At 40.1% G+C, this 25627-nt stretch overlaps 1 protein-coding gene across 2 annotated transcripts in view; it reads left to right on the top strand.

Moving 5' to 3' along the window:
* The first annotated feature begins 8599 nt into the window (after window positions 1–8599).
* Window positions 8600–25627, top strand: part of CSTPP1 (centriolar satellite-associated tubulin polyglutamylase complex regulator 1) — a 198197-nt gene continuing 181169 nt past the window's right edge. The window contains exon 1 of one of the 2 annotated variants that reach the window (XM_055309442.1): window positions 8600–8730. In XM_055309442.1, the coding sequence (XP_055165417.1) occupies window positions 8685–8730 (46 nt within the window). In that variant the 5' untranslated portion in view covers window positions 8600–8684. Of the gene's footprint in view, window positions 8731–15168; window positions 15229–25627 lie in introns of those variants that run through there. The other variant, XM_055309433.1, reaches the window with a different exon arrangement.

The following is a 25627-nucleotide window of genomic DNA, read 5'->3' as shown; positions in this document are numbered from 1 at the left end:
ACGGCAGTCGAGTCAGGTCAGGTTATTGGATCGTCCTGATAGGAAAGACTGTCGACCTTTATGACCTACGTCAGTTTAGCCTAACATTCCAGGAAAAAAAAAAGTGAAAAGTAGAGGCTGATTCTAACACCCACTCCCCACCCCCACCCCCACCGCCACAATGTTTGTGATGCGGCCTTGGTTGGTCTCAGGGTTTCAATATACGCTGTTTATGCGTTTGGACCTGTTGAGAAGGATCTTACGATTCTGGAGACCATATTTTTTTCCACATGAAAACTAAGGACATGTGGTATAATGAATACATTTGTCCCAAAAAATCCAGGACATGCAGTCACCATACTTTCAATGTCAGGGGATTAAGCATTTATAAACATCTGTATGCGAAGGATAGGTTTCTTTCCAGAAGGCATGATTTATGTTGTTTTTCTGGGATTGAGGAGGAAGGGGGAAGCTGGCTGTCCCTGTCTGACTCAGGCTCCAGAGACTGCATTTTGTGTGTGCATCTCAAGTCCTCCGTGGTTCAGCACAGTTCTGGTGCACGGAGCCATCCCTGGCTGCTGTGAGTCATTGGGAATATCAATGGATAGAACGAACTTCATGCATAGTCCCTGCCTGGGTCACCCCCTAGGGTGAGTTAAGTCTTGGCTGTCAGAAACTGCTCTTATGCCAGGAGTGCTAAGCCATATTTATTTTTACCAGGCCTCTCAGACTTTCTTGTTTGGAGTGAGAGATCCTGAAAAGCATGCCAGAATGGGTTGTTTGTCTCTCTTTTATTGTCCTTTGGGACATGCCCCTAGAAAAGTTGTAGGGGACTGCCAATTCCAGAGGGGTCTCAGAGGCATTAGTTTCCTCAGAAACACCACCCCTTCCTTCATCCTTCTAGGACAGACCAGGGGACTGAGTTTCCGAGATCAGAATGTGGCCCTGAATCAGACCATCACTAATGCCCTTTTCAAAGGAAACACAGGGAGTGCTACAGAAACCAGAGAGAAATAGGCATATTTTGATCCAGACCTCTTATAACCTAGGCATCATTCAACAATCTGAATTTCTAGACATAATTCACCTGAAACAGTAAAAGGCCCGATGTTTTACACTTTAAAACAGTGGTTCTCAATCAGGAGTGACTTTGCAGATATGGAGCAATCCCAGGAGACAGTTTTGGGAGTGAGTGCTATTGGCAAGTAATGGGTAGATTCCAAGGATGCTGCTAAACTTCTCCTGTGAGCCGGACATGCCTCCCCACAAAGAAATATATAACAAAGAATTATCCAGCTCCCAATTTTAATAGTGCTGAGGTTGAGAGATTCTGCTTTAAAAGATTAAGAACATGAGGGACACCTGTGTGGCTCAATCAGTTGAGCATCTGACTCTCAATTTTAGCTCAGGTTGTGATCTCAAGGTCATGAGATCAAGCCCACATTGGGCTCTGTGCTGAGCAGGAAGCCTGCTTAAGATTCTCTCTCTCGGGATACCTGGGTGGCTCAGCGGTTTGGCGCCCGCCTTCAGCCCAGGGCATGATCCTGGAGTCCTGAGATTGAGTCCCACATTGGACTCCCTGCATGGAGCCTGCTTCTCTGCCCGCCCCCTCTTGTGAATGGATAAATGAAATTAAAAAAAAGATTCTCTCTTCCCTCTCTCTTTTCCCATCCTCTCTCTCTTTCTCTCTCAGGTACCTGGGTGGTGCAGTCAGTTAAGCATGGGACTCTTGGTCTTGCTCAGGTTGTCATCCCAGGGTCGAGAGATGGAGCTCTGTGACAGGTTCCAAGCTCAGCACAGAGTCTGCTTGAGATTCCCTCTACCCCTCCCACTCATGCTCTTTCTCTCTCTCTCAAATGAATAAATAAATCTGCATTTTTAAAAAGATTCTATTTATTTATTTATTTGAGTGAGAGAAAGAACACGAGTGTGGAGAGGGGTGGGGGAGAGGCAGAGGGAAAAAGCAGACTCCCCACTGAGTAGGGAGCCTCATGTGGGGTTTGATCCCAGGACTCCAGGATCATGACCTGAGCTGAAGGCAGATGCTTAAGCAACTGAGGCACCCAGGTGCCCCTAAATAAATCAATCTTTTATTAAGAGAGATTAACACAAATCTGAAAGAATTGCTCTATCTTCTCTCCAGAATCACCTTGTTAATGCAGTGTGAATGGAGGGAAAGAGTTCTTAAAGCTGTAGAAGGAAAAACAAGAAAAAGCATAGCTAAAGGAATTAAAAGGAGTCCTACACCTGCCACTTCTGCCTAGGGAGACCTATTTCCAGTATATGTTCACTTAGTAAGTATTTATTAAGGGCATATTATATTCCAGGCAATGTAGAGGTAGTGGTAAACAGATATATGGGTTCCTGGAACTTATAGTCTGATAGTTGGGGTTGCGAGCGGACACAGGTATGCAGAGGCATTGAAAGAATGATCCCACAAATGATTTTAAAACTATAAATAATAGGGACATTCAAGGAAGAGTACTGAGTTCTATGAAAGGAGAGACTTGATTTAGATTTGGGGATTCAAGGAAGGCTTGTCAAAGCAATGACATCATCAATGATGATGGTAAGCATCATCAGGCTGGGAGTGGATGGCAGAAGGAACAGCATTTGCAAAGGCCCTGAGCCAGGAAAGAGTCCAGAAGATTTATGGGAAAATATCATTAACTTTTAGCAGGGGTTCCTTTACCTAAGTCCAGGAGGCTACAACTGGAGAATGGGTGGGGGGGAATGAAAGTGTAAGGAAAGAGTCTGATTGGCATTTCTGTACTTTCTTTAATCATAAAGACTTCACACCACCATTTCTACTGCCAATACTTTTTGTGTTTCAGCTCAACAGTGGTACTCACATCAGGGTTTGGGGTACAATGGCTGATTCAGTTACCTGGCCTAACTTGGGGCACACCCTGAAAGGTAAGACTTTCTAAGCACATTTTTATTTCCTGAAAGCTTGATATTCACACATCTGGCATATATAAGTAGAGCCTTTGCAGCAAATATTTCAGTAAATCTTGTTTATTTCAGCAGCAAAGATAAATTTAGAATGGTGGATAAACAGATGGATCAATGAATAAACACTCATGTAATAACAAACATGAGTCAAAAGTCTATGCAAATGGTCTTTCTGTTTTTATACTTGCCCTTTTATTTTTTTATTTTTTTTATACTTGCCCTTTTATAATTCATTCTCTACATATACAGCAACCAGAGTGACTTCTTAAAAAGCATAAATCAGGTCATGTGATTACTGGACTTAAAACCTTCTGATGGTTTCCTATTGTACTTAGAATAATATCCATACTTCTCACTCAGCCTTCAAGGTCCTTCATGACCTGGCCTCTGCCTATTACTTTGACCACTTCTCCCCTTATTCGTTCTGCTCTGGCCACACTCGCTTTCTTTCTGCTCTGCAACATGCTAGCATTTTTTCCGATTTTTGCATGAGCTGCCTTCTTTACCTAGAATACTGTTTCCCCAGACCCTTCCATGGCTGGTCTCAGCTCAGCATCCGAGCCTCAGAGAAACCTCATCTTATCACTCTAAAGTAGCCTTGTTCTCCCTCACTGCCCTTTCCCTATTTTATTTAGGAGGTTAGATAAGATCCCCTGAGCTCATGGCATTTGGCCTAGGTCTTATAGGATGTGTAAGAGTTTACTAGACAGAAAACATGGGAGAGGTACATACTAGGCATGTATGAAGAACGTTCGTATACCAAAGCAAGGGGGGTGGGAAAGAGCTCCCTATGTTTGAAAATAATGAATAGGAAAGCATGGCTGGAGTGTTAAATATTTGGTGAAGAGTGAATGGCAAGGTGGCTGAAAAAGTAGGTTGGGATCAGATTGTGAAGGGATGTACATTGTCTGCATGTTTAGGAATTTTTCTTCATCCTAGTTATGGTGAGTCAGCAACGCTTTTAAAGTAAGGAAGTAATGTGGTCGGATTTTAGTTTTAGAACAATAAACTCTTGTAACAATCGAGGGATGGCTTGGGGGAAAAAATAGATGCAGAGACTGCAGCTTTTTTTATCCTAAGATTCTAAAGTTTGGGAACTTCCAATTCATATCCTAAGTTTATTTAGTGATTCCTAGTATATCCCCTCTTGTCTTCCTGAAATAATCTCTAAGCTTGTCCACATGCAGCATTATCTGTATGCCTTTTGTTGAGCACATAGCTTTTTTTTTTCTGGGCATTTCTTAACATGTGGTGATCTCACACACACAATATTTAGGTGTAGGAAGGATATGCCAATGCTTTCTGTTTGATTTTTTTTAAGTTTATTTATAAGTAATCTCCACCCAACATGGGACTCAAACTCATGACCCCAAGATCAAGAGTCTCACGCTCTTCCAAATGAGCCAGCTAGGCACCCCTCTATTTGATTTTTTTTATTAAAGACTTTATTTATTTATTCATGAGGGACAGTGAGAGAGAGAGAGAGAGGCACAGACACAGGCAGAGGGAGAAGCAAGTTCCATGCAGGGAGCCCGATGTGGGACTCCATCCTGGGACTCCAGGACCACACCCCAGACTGAAGGCAGCGCTAAACCACTAAGCCAACCCGGGCTGCCCGGTACTAGAAATTTAAAGGCAATGAACACTGTCTCTGCCTTCAAGGAACTCATAATCTAATAGGAGAGTTCAAAGAATTTTTTTAATGACATAAATGCTTATCAGGGTGCATACTTGAGGACAGAGGAAGGCAGAGCTAATTTCTGTGGGCTACCAAGAAGCATCAGAAAATATTTTTCCCTTTCAAACTATATGAAAGTATAATTCCCAACTCTTTTTACAGCATTTGAAAATATAATATAACAAGAAGGTACAAGTCTGTAATCACTTCAGAGCTCTGTTTCAATTTAAGCCATGTCCTCTGAACCACTTTCTTGTAATGCATTAGTTATTTTTAACTGTCTAAGAGTTTGTGAACATTTCTTTTTTCTTTGCAAATTCTCCCAAATCTCTGAGTTGTTGGCCTCTAGCAGCAGTTTGGAATGACTCGTCTGTAAATAGCATTTTTCACTTTAAACATGTTAATCTCATACACTGGCATCACACTTAGTTTCTGCTTTGCTTTCATGGAAGATAAGTCTTTTAAGAAGAGCCCAGGAGCTCAGCATGAATTTCATGACCTGCATTTCTTAGTAGCTATTTTGCCTTTAGCATCTTTTCTGCTTGATGAGTCGATAAAAGCTTGTCCTAGTTTCTTGAACCTATTTTGTAGCAATAATTCAGCCTGCATTTTTTCTTTCCTTATTGTTTCCTTGAAGTTTAAAACTATTTAATACCTTCATGTTTGTTTTCCTGTAGTTTTCAATTCCAGGGAGAAATTTCTTCCCTATTAATCTCTTCATAGGTCCTCTGCAGAACCAGAGATGTCTATTAATTTTCTCCTTATAATTAGGAATTTGATAAACTGACGTCTCCACATATCTTCTCTTGTGGGTGTTTTTCTGATTGCTTTGAGCTTAATGTTTCTGTTCTTTATGTTGTAGTAATGACTTTAATATCTTATGCCTTCCCTATGCTTTGATCAATTTCATATCGCTTGCTTATATTCAGGATTGTGTCATTGTCTTCTGACTTAGTTGTTTACCTCGATGATTATTTTAGGTAATATTTTCAGAAATATGTTACAGTATTTTAAGAATCTGAAAACCATGGGACGCCTGGGTGGCTCAGCAATTGAGCATCTGCTTTTGGCTCAGGGCGTGATCCCAGTGTGGGATCGAGTCCCACATCAGGCTCCCTGCATGGAACCTGCTTCTCCCTCGCCTATGTCTCTGCCTCTCTCTGTGAGTGTCTCTCGTGAATAAATAAATAAAATCTTAAAAAATATATATTTTAAAGAGGGGTGTCTGGGTGGCTCAGGTCTTGAGCTCAAGGTTGTGAGTTTCAGTCCCATGTTGGGCTCTATGCTGGCTGGGCATGGAGCCTACTTAAAAAGAATTTTTTTTAAAAGACTTCAAGTTATTTATTGTTTGTTTGTTTTCAAGTTATAATACATGCCTATTACAGAAAATTTTGAGAATGCATAAAAGTATAAAGAAGAAAAATGTAAACAGTCAGTAATTCCAACACCAGTAAGGCTACCTGTTATTTCTGTGCAACCTCAAATTTTCTTGAAGCCTTAGTCTAGCAACCTCCTACCCTTTTCTTCCTCAATAGACTGTTGAAGACATTAAGAGTGGAAGACTTACTTTAAATATAAGGGTCCTTAGGATTTTTATGGAAGGGATAGAGCTGTAGGAAAAAGCTACAAATTGCTCCAGAGATGACATCTTGTTCCTATTTAGCTTTCTTTGAGTCATTAACAGTCGGGCGCCACTGGTGCTGAAACTTATCATTATTATAACCGCAAATGGGTTAATGCCCAAACAAAGCTATATTCTTGGGGCTGGTTCCCAGCTCCACCACACAGATCCCAGCAGCAGCACCCTCCAAGTCCCAGGATAATGCTCCACAAATAAGAGGATGTCAAATGTTCAGCCTGAATTTGAAATTCTCTTCTTTTATCTGGGAGCTTCCCGTTGCTGGCAGGGCAGAGCAAAAGGAAAAATAAATAAATAAAAACCAAGCCAACAAACCCTAAAAAAGGAGGCTGTGTGGTTTAGTGGTCAGACCACTAGCCTGGAGGTTGGGATAGCTGAAATCCAGTTCTAGCTCTCCCACCGATTGGCTGGATGATACTAGACAAGTCATCTTCCTGACCTGTTCCTCAGTTTCCCTGCTTAAAGAAGGAATTGCTTTAGAAAGTTTTTATGAGGACAAATAAAATGATCTGCAAATAGCTCCGGGTTGCTTGGAAAGAAAATGAAATTGTAGTCCTTAATAATTACTATCCTATTACTTTATTAATAATATAGTAATAAGCCACAAGTGTGAAAGTTATGAAACTTCCATACCCTTAAGCTGCACTGGGGGGGAGGGGCAGCGGCGATGGGATGGGGTGGGAGACAACGGTGGAGGAAGAAAGCAAATATATTTTTTAAAGATTTTATTATTTATTCATGAGAGACACACAGAGAGAGGCAGAGACATAGGCAGAGGGAGAAGCAGGCTCCCTGCCAGGAACCCGTTGGGGACTGGATTCCAGGACCCAGGGATCACGACCTGAGCCAAAGGCAGACACTCTACCACTGACCCACCTAGGTACCCGAAAAGCAAATATTTTTAAATCAAATCTGCAGGACTTGACGTTAAATACCAAATTAGTAAATTCATTAGTAAATTCATAAATGCTGCTCCTAGTTTGGCTCTGTCCCTTTATCCTTACCACATCCAAACTCAGAGTGACTCACGGGAGCCTAGAAATAAGACACATATACAATTTTAAGGGAAAGGGAGAATTAGGAGGTTTGAAGCTGCTGCTGGAGAAGGCTAAGAATAGACCACGGACACAAAGAGAAGCTCCTCATTCCCTTCCTCCCAGTGTAGGTGGTCCCCTGGTTTCACAGTCATTCCTCTGATGGCATGATTCTTCTTTTCTTCCTTCCTTCTCTCCTTCCTTCATTTCCTTGTTGTTGTTGTTTTTCCTTCCTGCCTTTCCTCCTTCCTTTCTTTCCTTCTCACCTTGTGGGAAGAAGTTAGCTTTTTTAAGTAAGGGTCAGAGTGGGCTTCTCTACTATGTTTCAGCTGTGACTACACATCACTACAGATCACTAACATGATGTTGGGAGTGGGGAGAAACAAAAAGAAATAACTAGAGATCTGGGGAGTGAAAAACCAATTAACTCTCCCTTCTTGGGGCGCCTGGGTGAGCAGGGCCTCTGCTTTCAGCTCCGGTCATGATCCCAGATCCTGGGATGGAGCCCCCACTTCAGGCTCCTTCTCCCTCTGCCTCTTTGCTCACGCACTTGATCTTTCTCTTTCTCTCTCAAATAAATACATCTTAAAAAAGCAAAAACAAAAAAAAAAAAAAAAACCCTCTCCCTTCTTAAAAAGAGAAGTGAGAAATTAGACATATGAAGAAAAAAAAATGCAATAGTGTCCTCCTCGGTTGTGGACCCCATCCCCTTAAGAAGTGAAGTGTCTCGGTAGGAGAAAGGAAAGACACCCGAGAAGGGGATCACACGGTAAGTAAGGGATGGGGGGTAGAAGGGAGGACCAAAGATAAAGAGGAATCTGAGAGGAAATGTCAAAGAACTCTTGTAGAGGGTGTAACAACCACCTTTCTGCGTGTCCAGCCCGGACCTCAAGGAGCAGCTAAAACCTACGCCTGTGGAAGCACTTGGTAGCGATTTAAGACAGTAAATAGTAAAGAGAGCTACAGGTAGGTATTGGGACACTAAATGTTGATGGGAATTTAGGGGTGGGAGCTATTACTGTGAGGACGACAGCTGTATAGAACAGGAAGAGTAGTTATGAAATTCAGAAACTGCAGTTGCACGGGGCTGACAATTTTTCGACCCCGAGACACGCGAGCGCGAGAGAGGCTCCAAGAGAACCCTCGACTCAGCTTCCTCCAAAACCTGACTCGTCAGCCCCGAACGGCGGTCCTAGCAAACCTCGACCGCCGCGAAGCGACTGCGCCCGGAACCCGTGTGGCGAGCTTAGGGGTTGCGAGACGGACACTGTTTGCGTGACACCCTCCTCCGCCTCCCGCCCCCCGCCCGCCGCGTGGTTGCCACGGCAACGGTGAGAGCCGGCGACCTGGGTTCCGGAAGCCGGAGAGCTAGAGCCTGGAAGCTCCCACTGGTCAAAGGATGCTGAGTCCGGAGCGCCTAGCCCTACCGGACTACGAGTATCTGGGTAGGAGCTTCCTTCAGCCTCGCAGAAGGGGAGGAGTGCAGACAGGCCAGGGTCTGGGGAGGAGGCGAAGAGGGGGCTGAGTGGGAACCGGTCGGGGTGGGATGCGGAGGGGCCGTTCCCGGGCCTGGACGAGGGAGGCCGAGCCAAGGGGGGGAAAACAGCATCTGGGATGGGGGGTGGGAGGGTGTCAGAGAACGTCTGAAGTGGTGTACGGGCTCAGGCTATGTGGATCGTGTCCAAACTGGAGTTGAAATTTGGGGGCCTTATGGGGGACGTTACAGACCATGCTGGTGGTGGAGTAACCTTGGAACCTGAAGTGCCAAACCAAGCCATTCTGTGGACAATTATGTCACCCTTATAGCGGCCACTCACATTTTTTGAGCATTTCTTTTTCCCGTAGGCACAATGCTAACTAAGCCTTTTACGTGCATTGATTTGGTCTTCCCAACAGCCCTAGGAAAGAAATACTGAGTTTTCCTTCCATTTTGCAGACGGAGAAACTGAGGCTGAAGAGGTGACCTGGATAAGTAAAGGCCACAACAGCTAGAAAATGGTAGAGCTAAAATCAGAAGATGATTTGCCCGCTCCAGAGCTTGAGCTCTTGACCACTAAGACAGTAGCTGTAGTCCTTTATTGAGCACCTTCAATGTGTAAGGCCTTTGCTGGGAGAAAAGAGGATGTATGCACATTAAAAAAAAAAAAAAAGGCTTTATTTTATTTTTATTATTTTTTAAAGATTTTATTTATTCATGAGAGAGAGAGAGAGAGAGAGGCAGAGACACAGGCAGAGGGAGAAGCAGGCTCCATGCAGGGAGCCTGACATGGGACTCGATCCCGGGTCTCCAGGATCACGCACTGGGCCAAAGGCAGGTGCTAAACCACTGAGCCACCCAGGGATCCCCCAAGAGGCTTTATTTTATTGAGGAATTTTAAGTTTACGGAAAATTGAGCAGCAAATGTTGTAGAGCCGTTCCCATCTACTCTCTACCCTTCACTCAGTTTCCCCTGTGATTAACATCTGACATTAATGTAGTACATTTGTTAAAATTGATGAATCAGTATTCATACGTTATTATTAATGACGTCCTTGCTTTACACGAGGGATCACTCTTTGTTTTGTACAGTTCTCTGGGTTTTGACTAATACGCGTCATGTATCTGCCATTATAGTATCATACAGAGTAGTTTCACTGCCCCAGAAATCTGTGCTCTGTCTGTTCATCCTTCTTTCTGCCCCTCAACCCTTGGCATCCACTGACCTTCTACTGTCTCTGAAGTTTTACTTTTACAAAATAACATGCAGTTGCAGTCATGCAGTATGTAACCTTTTCAGATGGGCATCTTTCACTTAGCAGTATGAACTTAAGGCCCTCCATGTGTTTTCCTGGCTTGATAGCTCATTTCTTTTTATCACAGTAATATTCAATAGTATGGATATACTATAAAAAATTTTTTTAAAGATTTATTTATTTATTTTTATTTATGATAGACACACAGAGAGAGAGAGAGAGAGAGAGAAAGAGGCAGAGACACAGGAGGAGGAGAAGCAGGCTCCATGCCAGGAGCCTGACCTGGGACTCGATCCCAGGACTCCTGGATCACGCCCTGGGCCAAAGGCAGGCACCAAACTGCTGAGCCACCCAGGGATCCCCACTATAAAAAAAAATTTAATGCAAAACAATTCTAGTTTAAATTTTTAGAGACATAGGCAGAGGGGAGAAGTAGACTCTCTGAGGAGCCTGATGTGGGACTTGATCCCAGGACCCTGGGATCATGCCCTGAGCCAAAGGCAAACGCTCAACCACTGAGCCACCCGGGTGTCCCTAGTTTAAAGGTTTTAATTGGTACTATGGAAATTGCATTAAAAATATGAAGAAGTTTATAGTGAAGTCTCCTCCCACTCCCCCTTCCACCATCTACCAGTTTTCCTCCACCCTTAGCACCACAGCAGTAACCATTATGACTGGTTTCCTATATGTCCTTCCAAATTAGTTTATTACGTACATAAGGGAGAGTATAGTGCACACTTTTCTCATTTAATAGATCTTAGAGTAAAATGTCAGTCTTGGAAAGCTTCCTTTTAAAAAAATTTTTTTAGTTACATAGTATTTAAATAATTTAGCCAATTCTCTATTGGCAGACAAGTTATTTTTAGCCTTTTGCTATCATTTAAAATACTCCACTGATAACCTGCAACTTTGTTCCTTTACTAGTATACCTGCAAAGACAAATTTTGCAAAGTAGAATTGGTCGGTCAGGTAAATATGTATTTTAAATATTGGTGGATGTACCAAATTGCCCTTCATAGAAGTTGTACTGTTTTACATTGCCACTAGCAATGTAAGAATACCTGTTTCCCTATAGTCTTTCCAACAAAATATATCAAATTTTTGAATGCTTTCAACCTATTAAGTGGCAGTTAGTTCCAGGGTAGATTTAATGTACATTTCTTTTGTGCAATTGAGCATCTTTTTACCAAGTTTATTTTATTATTATTATTTTTTTACCAAGTTTAAGGGCTATTTGGTTTCTGAAAGGTATACATATATATAGAAAGAGGTATATATGTGTGCATATATATACATATATATGAGTATATATGTACACATATGTACATGTATATTTGTGTGTTTATATATATGTGTGTGTGTATATATGTATATATAGAGAGATTAATTGACCACATCTGTTAGTCAAAATAGCATAGTTATATCACAGATAATTTTGTATCAAATGAATAATAATAGCAATGTCTAGGGCAGCCCCGGTGGCACAGCGGTTTAGCGCTGCCTGCAGCCTAGGGCGTGATCCTGGAGACCCCGGATCGAGTTCCACGTCAGGCTCTCTGTATGGTGCCTGCTTCTCCCTCTGCCTGTGTCTCTGCCTCTCTCTCTCTCTCTGTCTCTATGAATAAATAAATAAAATCTTAAAAAAAAATAGCAATGTCTAGACCTTTGCAAAGGATTATGTATTTTATCTTATTTACCCCATATTCAATGAATCTATAAAATATTTGAAAAACCTAGTCCATTGTTCAGTCCCTTGGGTGTTTGCTATTTATTTTTATTATTTTCTTTTTAAAGATTTCATTTATTTATTCATGAGAGACACAGAGAGTGGCAAAGACATAGGCAGGAGAAGCAGGCTCCCTATGGGGAGCCCGATGTGGGACTGTATCCCAGGATCACGCTATGAACCGAAGGCAGATGCTCAATCATTGAGCCACCCAGGTGTCCCATGCTGTCGAAATAATATACCTCAAAGTCTTTGCATATTTAACACACTAAGTGCTTTGCTGAATAGAAGTTGGTGGTCCCTCCATAGTGGGTTTTTCAGGAAGACTAATTCAGTGGCAATGCTGATAATCTACAAACAAAATCAGAATCTCAACTTGATTCAGAAAGCTCCAGTGTCCACCCTTCCACCTAATATCTAAACCCTGGACAAGTGCTTCTTCAGGCTCTGTTGCATATTTAAGTGTCTTATTTCCCTGTGCCATTCAGCATCCGGACAGTCATACTGCCCTGAGCAGGGTGATAGTACTTACTGGCTTCTTCATGGTTCATCAGACCATCCAATTCTGTGAAATGCATTTGTCTTTAGTTGAGAACAACCCCTATCCATTACAGTTGGTCTCTTTTACGGGGACGCTGTTTTGAAGTATTCACGCTCAATTTAATGACCATTGAAAACCATTCTTTATAGATTAATAAAATATTTCCTGGTTTTTAAAATTTAAATACCTGTAGAGGGTTTGTCTTTTCTTTTCTTTCTTTTATAAATTATGAAGTCAGTTACACGTGTAGGCCTAGAGAAGGAAATACATATAGAGAAAAGAAAATTGCAGGAACAGGAAAGCTCTGCACATTCAGCGAAACAGAAAGCCAAAGCTGAGTACCCCTTGGCACATGGGTCAGAGGGCTTCGTTTTAGTATTATGGTAGAAACTATAGGACTATCTATTCAATGAATATCTATAGATTTCCCTTTCTGACTGCTAGCCTTAATATTTGCCTTTTTGACTATTAGTGAAGAAAACAATCTTTCATCAGTTGGGCAAACTGATCCATTCCCCTGCTGACTTTGTGGATTAGGAACCTGCAGTCATCCCCTAGAATGGCTTAGGATCTTCAGATCATCATTACAGAATCAGCTCAGGGATGTTCATGCCTGCAGTCATCAGAATGTAATGATAGAAATTGTGTTAATGCCGAGGGCTGGTAAGGAGATGAAATAAGAATAGAACCCTTGAAAGATTTCCAGCCTTATGAAATCTACTTATTGGAAGCTTCTGCCAGAGGCTGAGGTGTGTTTGTGTATCTGGTTGGGTGTGGAGAGCTCTCTAGAGCCGAAGGGCAGCCTGTTCTGGTCCCAGGTTTGCAAAACACACCACCTACGTGCTGACCTGAGTATAAGCATGAGGGTGTGAGGTTTATTTTTTACTCCACCTAATTTAGTGAGGTGTATGTTTTCACTCATGCTCCAAGTTACCTCTTCTGTTTCCATGAAAACTGCTTATTCTCACTAAATTTAGTGTTTAGTTGGCATAACAGATAACTCTAGGAAATTAGAGATGATCTTTCTCCTTTGGAGGGTATACTTTTGGAGGAATCTTAAATTGAATAGAGGAATTTTAAATTGAACAGTTTTTTTTTTAAGTTGTAGTTTTTAAGCACTTCGTATATACTTAGCAGTGTGCCTTATCTGATTTATTTTTTCACAACCACTACACAAAGTAGGTATCGTTAATCTCATTTGGTAGTTATTAATATTGCCTCATTTTACAAATAAGGAAAAGCTTGGAAAGGGTAATTAATTTGTACAAAGTCACATAGGCGATGATGCATAACAAAGCCAGGATTCAGACCCAAGTTTGCTGATTCCATAGTCTGTTTTGCCCTCTCCACCAAGAAGATACATATAAACAAACCCGAATATTTATTTGGCTGCAAAGGCAGTGATCCTTGCTTCCCTGTTAGAAGTGAGCTCTTAAACAGTTCATTAGTTGCAAATGAGTTTCCTGAGATCAGGAATTGTATTTTACTCATCTTTATATACCAGCCTTTCACAATGACACACTTAATACAAACATATATGTGTGGGTTTGGGTTTTTTTAAAGATTTTATTTATTTGAGAGAGAGCGAGTGAGCAAGCATGAGCAGGGAGAGAGGCAGAGGGAGAAGCAGACTCCTTGCTGAGTGGGGAGTCTGATGCAGGGCTCGATCCCAGGACCTGGCTGAAGGCAGATACTTAAGTAACTGAGCCACCCAGGTGCTTCCAAACAGGTTAAATTGAATGTGAATAATCTCATTTATAGGGTACCCCAAATATAAGCATCTAACAACAATTAAGACTTAATTAGGGACAAAAAAAAAGAAGAAGAATTAAGCTCTTACTATGTACCAGGTAACATTTTAAGTGCTCTACATATATTAACGCACATGAAATATTTTATTTATTAAAAAATATTTTATTTATTTGAGAGAGAGAGACAACAACCCAGGAGGAGGAAGAACAGAGGGAGAGAGACAAGTGGACTCCACACTGAGCATCCTAATGTGGGGCTTGATCCCACGATCTGGGGCCCAATCACACAACCTGGGGCTAGATCCCATGACCCGGGGATCAGGACCAGAGTCAGATGCTTAACTGACTAAGCCACCCAGGTGCCCTGATAATTTTAATTGTTATCTCCATTTGACAGATGAGGAAACTGCAGCATAAAAATACTTAACAACTAGTTAGTAAGTCAGGGAGGCAGAATTCTAATCCATCAGTCTGACTCCACAAAGTCCATATTGTTAAACTCTATGTTAACTTTGAGTAAATACCTTGGGCAACTCCAAAACTGAGGCTCCAACTGTTGCATAGACCGATGCATAAATGTTGAAGTCCAGGTGACTCCAAGGGCTTACTTTAGCATTTCTGCCAGGAGGGGGCATCCTAGGAATCAGGATGGATCAGGGAATAGTAAAATTTCAGTTCCCTCTTGCCACTGGATTCATCACTCAGAGGCAGGCAATGAGGAACATAACTTCTACAAATAAACCATTTGGGAGTGTTTTATTGACAATAATCTGTGTGGTTTGGATAGCTGTGTGATTTTGAAGAAGTTACTTAACTTCTCTGTGCCTTAGTTTCCCTTTGGGCAAAATGTAGATAATAATAGTACTTATCTCATTCATACATGTAAACCTTTAGAGCAGTGCTTGGCTGCTACATTGTGAAAAGAGTGTACAAAGATGAGTTAGATATCTTTTAGAGCACCTAGGTAGGTGCTCAATAAATACTAACTATTATAACTACTTTTTTAAAAAAGTGTATAATGCATCTGTGGCAGCCATAAAAAAATGTGTCTCTCAGATGTCCTGCTGTGGGGAGGGAAGGGTAATTAATGTTCAACTCCAGCTCTGAATCCAACACCCTGTTCATACTGAGGTTACACTCCCACAAGCTGCTTCCAGTCAATGGTTGGGTGGGATAAACCCACTTCTATGAGGTATGTGACTGCTTCTTTAGGTGGTGAATTTGGCTTGAGGATTCTCATTGCATTGCTATCTAAATTCTCTCTCTCTCTCTCTCTCTCTTTCTCTCTTTAAAGGGTCAGCTCTGCATTGTGGTCTGTCAGCAATCCCAACCTCCTGCGGCTCCCCCGCATTTGCTCCATGAGTTTTCCCCCCAGTATATCTCTTGCATGTCTGATCCTGTCTTGGTATCTGCTTCTCAGAGTATCTGGACTAAGACAACATCCAAAAATCACTGATATAGTCCCTTCCAGCCTCAAAGTTAATATAATTTCTTCAAGTCTTGGTAGAGGTTCTGACAGACTTTCTATGTAGAAGACTCTTAAGTGTTATCCTATTTTTTGTATTTGCTGATATCATAGCACATGGTATTTACTCGTCTTACTGCCAGACACTTTATTATTTATTTGTTTGTTTATTTTGTCAGACACTTATTATTTATCTGATTGCCTTTGGATGAATCCTGATGAGAAAACTTATTTTTGTTTTAGTATAATTAGTGAATCTTCCAAACCCAACCATATGCTAGGAGACATTGCTATTTACCATAAGTTAGCAGAAATACTCCTAGGACTTTAAAGTGGTTGGGTAACTACAGAAAAGAAATGAAATAAAATATTATAGATGTTACACTGACTTCCTGAATCTTTGGAAACTAGATTTATAATATATAACACTGGTCACTTTAAAATAATAATGAACGTATTTTACAGATCATTTCTTCTTCCCCCAATTCTCCTTCTTTCCCTTTCTTCCTAATTGTTCCTTCTTTCCTAAATACCCTCTCTGTATAGCAAGACATGAATGTAAAGTGTTCCTCCTGGGAAACTTAATGCCATATATAGGTGATGGGACATATTCATGAAAGACAATAACACAAAGTGACCATGTAGTAAGTGATGTTTTAGAGTGGGGGAAGAATCAGATGTGTGCAGCTGTGTTGGTGGTTTCCCAGTTTGGTTGGCAGCTTCTCAGTCATGGCAGGGCAGCAGTTCCCTAGGCGGCCCAGTTCTGGGAGTTGTTCCTGGAAGTTCAGCCTAGACTCTGTAAGCTATTTAATAAATATAATAAATATATTTTTTTTGGGGGGGGGAAGAGCAAATGATATTTTCACTGGGGGGAAAAAAAAGCAAGTGAATTCTAAGGCATGTTGTTCCCAATCCCCATCCACCCCCATTTCTCCAAGGTAACTAAGTTGCAGGTGATTTCTGTGTTATTCTAGGGTTTTTAAATGGTTCTGTAAATTTGTGACCTCATCATTTATGTATTTAAGTAATATTAAAATCTTTCCTCCAGCTGCTGTCCAAAAGTTGGGCATCACTTTTATTTAAACAAATACTATGTTTGCTTAATGAGTAATATTAGGAGACTGAGTAAAGTTTTAATAAGTAATAATAGTAGATCAGAAGAGATAAATGATCCATTAGCTTATCTCTAGTTCATCATCCTGTTCATATTCTTCTTAGCACTTATCACAGTTACCTATTTGTGGACTTGGTTATTGTCTGTTTCTTACTAGAATGTAAGCCATGAGGGCAGGCCTATTCTCTCAGCATTTCCAAAATCTAGCACAGTGCTCAAATTAGGTGCTTAATTGTTAAATGAATGGTTTGCTTTAAATAGCAGAATAATTTTTTTTCTTAAGAAGGGAGTGAAAAATCCAGTTCAACAAATAGTTATTGAATTCCTACTATGGAGAGACACTAGACCTTTTTTTCCCTCCTTCCATGAATGAAAAAAAAAAGGATGACTGATTAAAATCTGCCCCGGATCATTCTAGTTTTAAACTCTAATTATACCGAAGGATAATTTCTTGGTTGATGCCATAGTTTCTGCTTTTTTGGTTATATAACAGTAAGATTTAACCCATTTTGAAAAAATGGTATTTTAAGAAGGAAAGACATTTTATATACTTTGGGGGCATCTCCAGGAGATCCCATCCTATAGTTGAGCAGAGAATATGCTTTGATTAAGACTGGAATTACCCTTGCAAACTAATCTCAGGGTTCTCTGCATTGGGATTGCCCTTGCACCACTTCCCCAGGGGCCTTAGGAAATAGCTCATTCTATGATTGGAATTTCAAGTCAAAACACATTTATCTGAGCAGAATTTTAATGATTTATCAAAGAGAGGAGGGATTTTCCCAAACACATCTGAACCTACCAAATTACTGATCCCATTAGCTATGTTTTCTCTTAAGCACCTTTCTTTGAACAAAGCAATTACTGCTGAAATCATCAAATGTATTTTTCATAAAAGCTTTTGACTAAGTTTTGTTTGATTAGCAGGAACCCGGTAAAAGTAAATATTGTTTGAGAAGGCACTTTCAGAGCCCTTTCTTTTTCTTCATTGAATTAGCTTTTTAAAAGCGCTATTCTTTGGAGAGTAAGAGCCTTTTTCCAGCTGTCCTATTGTGTAGCTCAAGGTCTTGTTAATACTATTATCTGGCCCTGAGATTACAGGTAATTGTGATAAAACACAAGCTTCAGTTTCTGTAATCTCAGACAGAAATCTGTTTGTGCCCAGACCTTCCTATCAGGTGTTTGTTAAATTCAGACTTCTCTCACCTGGGATAGCCCCACTGCCCGCCCCCCCCCCCCCCCCCCCCCCCCCCCCCCGCCCCTAAACAGAGGTATCTGGCAGGGACAAGGCTGCCTTAGGGCCATTGCCTTTTTTTTTTTTTTAATTGTGGCAGAACACCTCCTGTGGCCAATTTACATACAACATGTGCTGAATAGGAAGATTACATATTTTAAAATAGTCATGTTTGAAACAAGAACACTTTTGAATGTGAAATGTACTAAAGGCCACATGTCTTTGGCTTTGCTTGTCAAATGGAGAGGCTGCCAGAACCACTCAGCTCCATGGTTCTCATGCCCCAATGTCCTGCAAATTGACACATAAGTAGACAACACACAAAGAAGCTCAGCCCATGAGAAAGTGAATTTGGGCGCTTGGGCTGGCCTCCTTTCTCTCTATGTGGAGTTTTTTCCAGCTTCACTTCTTCTGTCCCATCGTAGTTTCTCAGAAAGGAGAGATTAAATGTGTCTGGAATTTCAGCATGTTAACTGCACAGGCAACATGAGGCTAGCACTCAGGCCACTGTTCAGCCTGTCATATGGAAGGAATTGCCTTTCAGGGGAGATTATAATTGTGTATGTAGCCACACAAATGCACATTCTGCCTGGAGGAAAATGCACAGAAGAGGAGGCCTCATGCTGCCACTCAGGTCTCTTTGTAGAGGGCTACATAAGAAGCCCTCACATGGTGGAGTCAACTCTTTTGGGCTTAATGAGTCATCTTTTTGTGTGATGCCTACTTCAAAAAAAGAAGAAGAAAAGAAGAAGAAGAAGAAGAAGAAGAAGAAGAAGAAGAAGAAGAAGAAGAAGAAGAAGAAGAAATGCACTTTTCCCAAAGCAAGTTGCTTTTATTGGCCCTGCAGCTCTGTTGAAGAGTTTTGTACATTCCTGATGACATCATTTACAATGCTAGTGCACAGACAGTAAACAAAAAATAATTTAGCTTTCGGGCATTTAGACAAACCTTAAATAGTTCAATTTAGAGAAATGATAATAAGCTTTATAAACAGTGCACACATGAGCTTAAACAATAAGCATGACCCCAGTCCTTTTGGGAATGTGATGTGCTGAAAGATTGCTGTAGAGAAAACTAGAAGCTTGACACTTTTGAATTATGTGCAGTTCAAACCTGAGTCGTGGTCTAGTGTCAATCTGAAGCCGTATGTCTAGTTAGTGGATAAAATGCAGGCTACCATGTGGGTAAGTCATCAAACTCCTTGAGCCATAGCATTTTACCTATAAGAAAGGAAAAGGTAATATTACCACCTACCTCACAGGAATGTTAGAAGATTGAGAAGATAAACATGTGGGGCTCTTTATAAGGAAGGTATTTTGTAATCGAAAATATTTTTGTGGGATCCCTGGGTGGCTCAGCGGTTTAGCTCTGCCTTCAGCCCAGGGCGTGATCCTGGGGTCCTGGGATCAAGTCCCACATGAGGCTCCCCGCATGGGAGCCTGTGTCTGTGTCTCTGCCTCTGTGTGTGTGTGTGTGTGTGTCTCTCATGAATAAATAAATAAAATATTAAAAAAAAAGAAAAAGAAAACATTTTTGTAAATTGCTATTATTATTCTCCTTGATCAAATTTCCCCTACAAATGGAGTTGATAAAACCTACCTCACAAGGGGCTGAGAGGATAAATTAATTAATATGTATCAAGTATCTTAAGCTTCTAAGGAGACCTAAAATCATCTTTTTTGATAGTCTCTAAGCCATCAAACCTGATATTTAGATGCATGGTTAACTTACAGAAGTCTTATGTGTGCAATCTTCTGCCTTTTCTTCAAGGGTTGGCATGATACAGAATCGTAAATATGTAGGTAGAAGAAAATAGGTTAGGTCTTCAGGGAGAATGGTCCTGCCGTTTTTCTTGTCAAGGTTATGCCTATGAATAGCCTATGGAGTCTTGCTAATCTTTGCTGCCATGTCTGGACATAGGGACTGTTTTGACCTTTGCTTTTCCAGTAAATATTTGGTTTTGATTTCATATTTCTAAAGGAGAAACACACTTACAAGGAAAAGAAGTGGTTGATTTGTCTCACATTGTGAACTTTTTCTTATCATATTTCCTAGTAGTTAAGGGAAAATAATTACTGTTGAAGGAGCTGACATCAAGCTCCCCAAGTGGAAAGTTTTTAAATTTAAACTCAGCCAAGTAATAAAAACAGCTTTGATTGTTAGGTTTAGAAAAGGGACACCAAAAAAGAATTTATATATATTTTTTAAAGATTTCTTTCTTTATTTGAGAGAGAGAGTGAGAGAGAGAGCGTGCACAAGCAAGAACGGGGTGGGGGGCAGAGGGAGAGAGAAAGCGACTATCCTGAGTGTGGATCCCGATGTGGGGCTTGACCCCATGACCCTGAGATCAGACCTGGGCTGAAACCAAGTTAGATGCTTAACCAGCTGTGTCAGTCAGGCACCCCAAGAATTTTTATTTTTTAATGACAAAGTTATCATTGACATCTCTTTTTCTGTTGTTGGTATTTTCATAAGATTTGAGACCCACGGTTTCCTAGGATGCCTCGGTTGTGGCCATTTCCAGCCAATGAAAAGGCTAAGGGGAAGGAAGGACTCCAGGGTAAAGACCTCTTATGCAAGTAAGGCAGAAGTTACAAACACACCTTGTGCTCACATTTCATAGGTGAGAAATTAATATAAGGCTCCTGCTAAATATAAGGCTCCTGCTAATAAGGACCCTGGGAATTGAAGTTCAGCCAGACAATCATGTGCAAAAAGAATAGGAGCACACATTTTGGGGGATGCAAACAATAAACTGGCATACCGTGTTTATAGTGGAGATATCTCTCCCACTGAAAGTGAGGTGTATTGTTGATAGCTAATTACCCTTATTTATAGGTGAAGCATGGATGTACTGGAGAGTGTTTAACTTCTCCCCTATGCCTGCCTTTCAAAATCAAAGTACAGAGGTGTTTTATCCCTATCTCTGTTGTCTACTCATTTTTTTCTTTCTTAACTCTGTGTCTCCTGTCATTTCTCTCAGATCACCTCTCTTTCCTTTGTAAACATTTCTAAGTAATCAGAATAGTCCCTTTCTACCCTTCAGTGAGCTCATGTAATGTTAGGGTTTTAGTTCTTTATAATTGTGTTTGTTGCTGGGTGTTGATGGTTACTTTGCTGTGAATGGTTTTGTTTTGTTTGGGAGTTAGAGACTCATTGTAGGAACCTAAATGTAGTCTCCAGAGAGCTAGTTTTACAATAAATAAAGATATTGATCTTCCTAAACTTAGAGTAATTGGTAAAAGATTTAGGAGAATGAGGAAAAGGTGGTGCCGCAGAAACTGGAGGTGGAGTGAGTTTCAATATGGAGGGAGTGTTCAGTCATATCAGTTGCTTCAGAGAGGTCAAACAAGATAAGAGCTGCAAAAGAGGTTGTTAGTGGCATTAGGTGAGAAGTTTCATTGGAGTGGAATGGCAGGATGCCAAGATTTTCCTGTATGGAGGAGTAAATGGGAAGGGTGAAGGAGTTGAAATTATAGGTGGGCTCATTTATTTTTCCCCAGAAGTTTGTTTGATTGGTGAAGGAAAAAGTAGAGGGAGTGGTAGCAAGAGTAGAGAGAATTTGTTGTTTTTAATTTTTTAGATGAGAGAGACTTGAGTATGAGGGAAAGGGAAGAAAAGGGAGCCGTTGTAGAAGGAGAGATGGAAGATCCGGGAGAAGGAAAGGATGATTAACTGAATTATGATTATTAACTGAATATGTTTTCAGAAGAGGTAGAAAGGAATTCTGGGGTTAAGGGCAGAGGTGTAAGGTTATTTTGGAGGTGGGAACCAGGGCCACATTTATCCATTAGGCATTATTGGTATTGTGTGTAATCTATAAACTGTTTTGAGATCTTTGAAAATATTTGAGTCCTAAAGAAATTTATTGATCTTCAAATGGATAAATATTTAATTATGTATTTATAAAACATGATGTCATTACTATAATCAGTATAGACAAACATTTTATTATATTTGAAACCAATTTATAGGTAACATTTTTCTCAATTAGCAGATATTAGCAATTGAGGCAGGGAATGGTCTTGAGACCATTGAGATGGTCTTAAAATGACTCTCCAAAGATTATTCAGCAATTAAAAAACAGGAAATTCTGTCATTTGCAACAATATGGATGGATCTTGAGGGCATTATGCTAAAATATGGCAGACAGAGAAAGGCAAATACCATATGATCTCACTAATATGTGGTATCTAAAAATAAACTAGACTCAGTTTATTTTTAGCTGAGGAGGGTGGTGAGTGAAATGATGAAGTTGGGAGAAAAGTACAAACTTCCAGTTACATAGTAAGTACTCCTGGGGCTATAATGCACAACATGGTGACTATAGTTAATAATACTGTATTGTATATCTAAAAGTTGCTGAGAGAGCTTAAAAGTTGTCATCACAAGAAAAAATTGTCATGGGATGCCTGGTGGCTCAGGGGTTTGCCACTTGCCTTTGGCTCAGGGTATGATCCTGGAGTGCTGGGATTGAGTCCCGCATCGGGCTCCCTGAGGTAAGCCTGCTTCTCCCTCTGCCTGTGTATCTGCCTCTCTCTCTCTTTAGGTCTCTCATGAATAAATAAATAAAATCTTAAAAAAAAAGAAAAAATTGTCATTATGTGTGGTGATGTGTGTTAACTAGATTTATTGTCGTGATTATTTCATAATATATACAAATGTCGAATGATTATGCTGTATACCTAAAACTAATATGTGTTACTTATTATCTCAAAAAAAAAAAGGAAAAAAAACTCTGACTCTACAAGGAATAAATATATTTGACCAACAGAGATGAAAAGTAAGGAAGGTGAAGAATTAAGCTTAGAAATACAGCTGAAAGTTGATATTTTTTGCCTCACCACCTCCTCTTTGTCTTTGAAGTCAGATTTTCAGGGTTTTGTTCTTAGAGTTAGAGAAACAGAAGTAAAAGATGTAGGAGAGCAAAGACAGTTTGTATTTTTTGCTGTGGGAAAAAAGAAAGGCACAAATACAAGAAATCTGACAGCATAAAACATTTGAAGTAAGGACACATAAATTAATCTATTGGGGAAAAAAGCAACAAAGAACATTAACAGGAATGAAGTTGGCTTTGTAAATTGGTGGAAGAAAAAATACAAAAGTATTACAAAGTAATAATTAGATGAAACAAATGAAAAACTATTTTAGGAAAAAACTGTTAAGGAAACACTATGTTACAAATAATGGGCAAGGAGAGGGCAGATCCGAGGAGTACATATTTTTTAAAATTCAATGTGTTTTTTTTTATTAGCTACAGAATTTTATTGGTAAAATAGATCTAAAGAGTTTTAACAAAACACAGTACCAAAACTTCTCACCTCTAAGCCCCACTCCTTGGAAGAGACTACTTCGAATTTTTTTCGCCATTTCTTTTGCCTTTTTTTCTGTATATTTTAATTTTTATTTATTTTTAAATTTTTATTATTTTAAAAAATATTTTATTTATTCATGAGAGACTCCCAGAGAGAGAGAGAGAGGCAGAGACACAGGCAGAGGGAGAAGCAGGTTCCATGCAGGAAGCCTGATGTGGGACTTGATCCTAGGACTCCGGGATCAAACCAAAGGCAGACGCTCAACTGCTGAGCTATCCAGGCATCCCTTTCCTGTATATTTTTAAATAGCAGGCTTAAGCTGTTCTTGATTTTTCAGTTTTATTTTTTTTTAATTTTTTATTTATTTATGATAGAGAGAGAGAGGCAGAGACACAGGCAGAGGGAGAAGCAGGCTCCATGCACCGGGAGCCCGATGTGGGATTCGATCCCGGGTCTCCAGGATCGCGCCCTGGGCCAAAAGCAGGCGCCAAACCGCTGCGCCACCCAGGGATCCCGATTTTTCAGTTTTAGATAATGACTTCCTGTGATGGATTCAGTGCTTTTATATCCCCTAAAACTCCCTTTTCTCCTAGCCTTCTAATAAAGTTATGATTTTTTGGTCAAGCCAATATTCAGTGTCTATAATGACTATGGAAATGGTGTGTGCGTATATATATATATATATATATATATATATAGAGAGAGAGAGAGAGAGAGAGAGAGAGAGAATGAGAGAGAAAGATTGGAAGAGTTTGTGGGTTTTTTTGTGTAGCCTTTTTTTCTTTTTCCTGGAGTCAATAATTGCTTTGTCTTTTATTTAGTTGGTTTTCTATAAATTTGTCTCTAATTTATCCCTAAACTCTAACCAAAAGATCAGTCTTCTCCCTGCTTATGTAGACAATCAGGTGTTCTCTACGTTTCAATTTATTTTCTTCAAGAGAACTCTCCTGGGGCACTCATTCACCTAAGTAGCCTCCTACTCCAATCTGATCTGGTTTCTTTCTAAATCCTCTATCCTTATCATGTATATTACTTGTCTCTTTCAAGTCGCATTCCATATTTCCTGAAGCCTGTGTTTTCCTTTTTCCTTATGTACTCCTTTGGTTAGGTAGCACCCCTAGTAGCTTTCTGAGAAGGATGCATACAAAATAAGATTTGAGGTATCTTTGTCTATGAAACTGTCTTTATATTACCCTTGCATTTGGTGGATAGTTTGTGTGGGTATAAGATTCTATGTTGGAGATAATTTTTCCTTAGAATTTTCAAAGCATTTCTCCCTTTATAGCTTTTTATAATGCCATTTTGATTTGTGATATTTCATAAAGATGTCTATTGGTACAGAGCTTTTCTCACTCATTGTCTTGAGACTCTTTTATTTTTTTTATTTTTTGAGACCCTTTTAATGTGGAAATTCATAGCTTTCAGTTCTAAGAAGTTTTACTGAATTATGTATTTGATATTTTCTCATGTCTGTCTCTGGAACTGTTGTTCCTCAGGCATTAGACTCATGCTCTAATTTTCCTATTGTTCTATCTTCTTTTCCATATTCTTTTGGTTGTACCTTCTGTGAATATTTTTGACTTTTCCAATCCTGTTGAATTCTAAAAATATCTACAATTATATTTTATATTTCTTTACTTATTTTTTGTTTTCTGAATTCATGAATATAACATTTTATCTTGTCTTCCTATTAATTGTAGGTTTTTAAATTTTTTGTTTTGTTTTGTTTTGCTTGCATCTATGTCCCCTGCATTTTTCTTTTCTTTCTGAGTTTATTTTTTTATTTGTTATTATTTTTTAAAGATTTATTTATTATTATTATTATTTTTTTTTTTATATTATTATTTTTTTAAAAGATTTTATTTATTCATGAGAGATAGAGAGAGAGGCAGAGACACAGGCAGAGGGAGAAGCAGGCTCCATGCAGGGAGCCTGACGTGGGACTTGATCCTGGGACTCCAGGATCACGCCCTGGGCCAAAGGCAGATGCTCAACTGCTGAATCACCCAGGCGTCCCTATTATTATTATTTTTTAAATATTTTATTTATTTATTTATTTATTCATGAGAGAGAGAAAGAGAGGCAGAGGCACAGGCAGAGGGAGAAGCAGGCTCCACGCAGGGAGCCCGATGTGAGACTTGATTCCAGGTCTCCAGGATCACACCCTGGGCTGAAGGCAGTGCTAAACTGTTGAGCCCCCCGGGCTGCCCCAAAGATTTATTTATTTGAGAGAGAGAGCATGAGTAGGAGGGGCAGAGGGAAAGGGAGAGAGAATCCCAAGCCAAGCATGGAGCCTGACAGTGGGGCTTGATCCCATGATCCTGAGATCACCACCTGAGGCCAAACCAAGAGTCAGTTGCCCAACCGACTGCACCACCCAGGTGCCCCTTATTTTTCATGTTTTATCTGGTTTTGTTTTGTTTTTATATAAGAAGCTTTCCTTGAGATTTTGGAGCTTTTTGG

This window comes from Nyctereutes procyonoides, unplaced genomic scaffold, assembly GCF_905146905.1.
Source record: "Nyctereutes procyonoides isolate TBG_1078 unplaced genomic scaffold, NYPRO_anot_genome, whole genome shotgun sequence".
Taxonomy (NCBI): domain Eukaryota; kingdom Metazoa; phylum Chordata; class Mammalia; order Carnivora; family Canidae; genus Nyctereutes; species Nyctereutes procyonoides.
The sequence above is the reverse complement of the archived record's forward strand: the minus strand, read 5'-3'. Positions and strand labels throughout refer to the sequence as shown.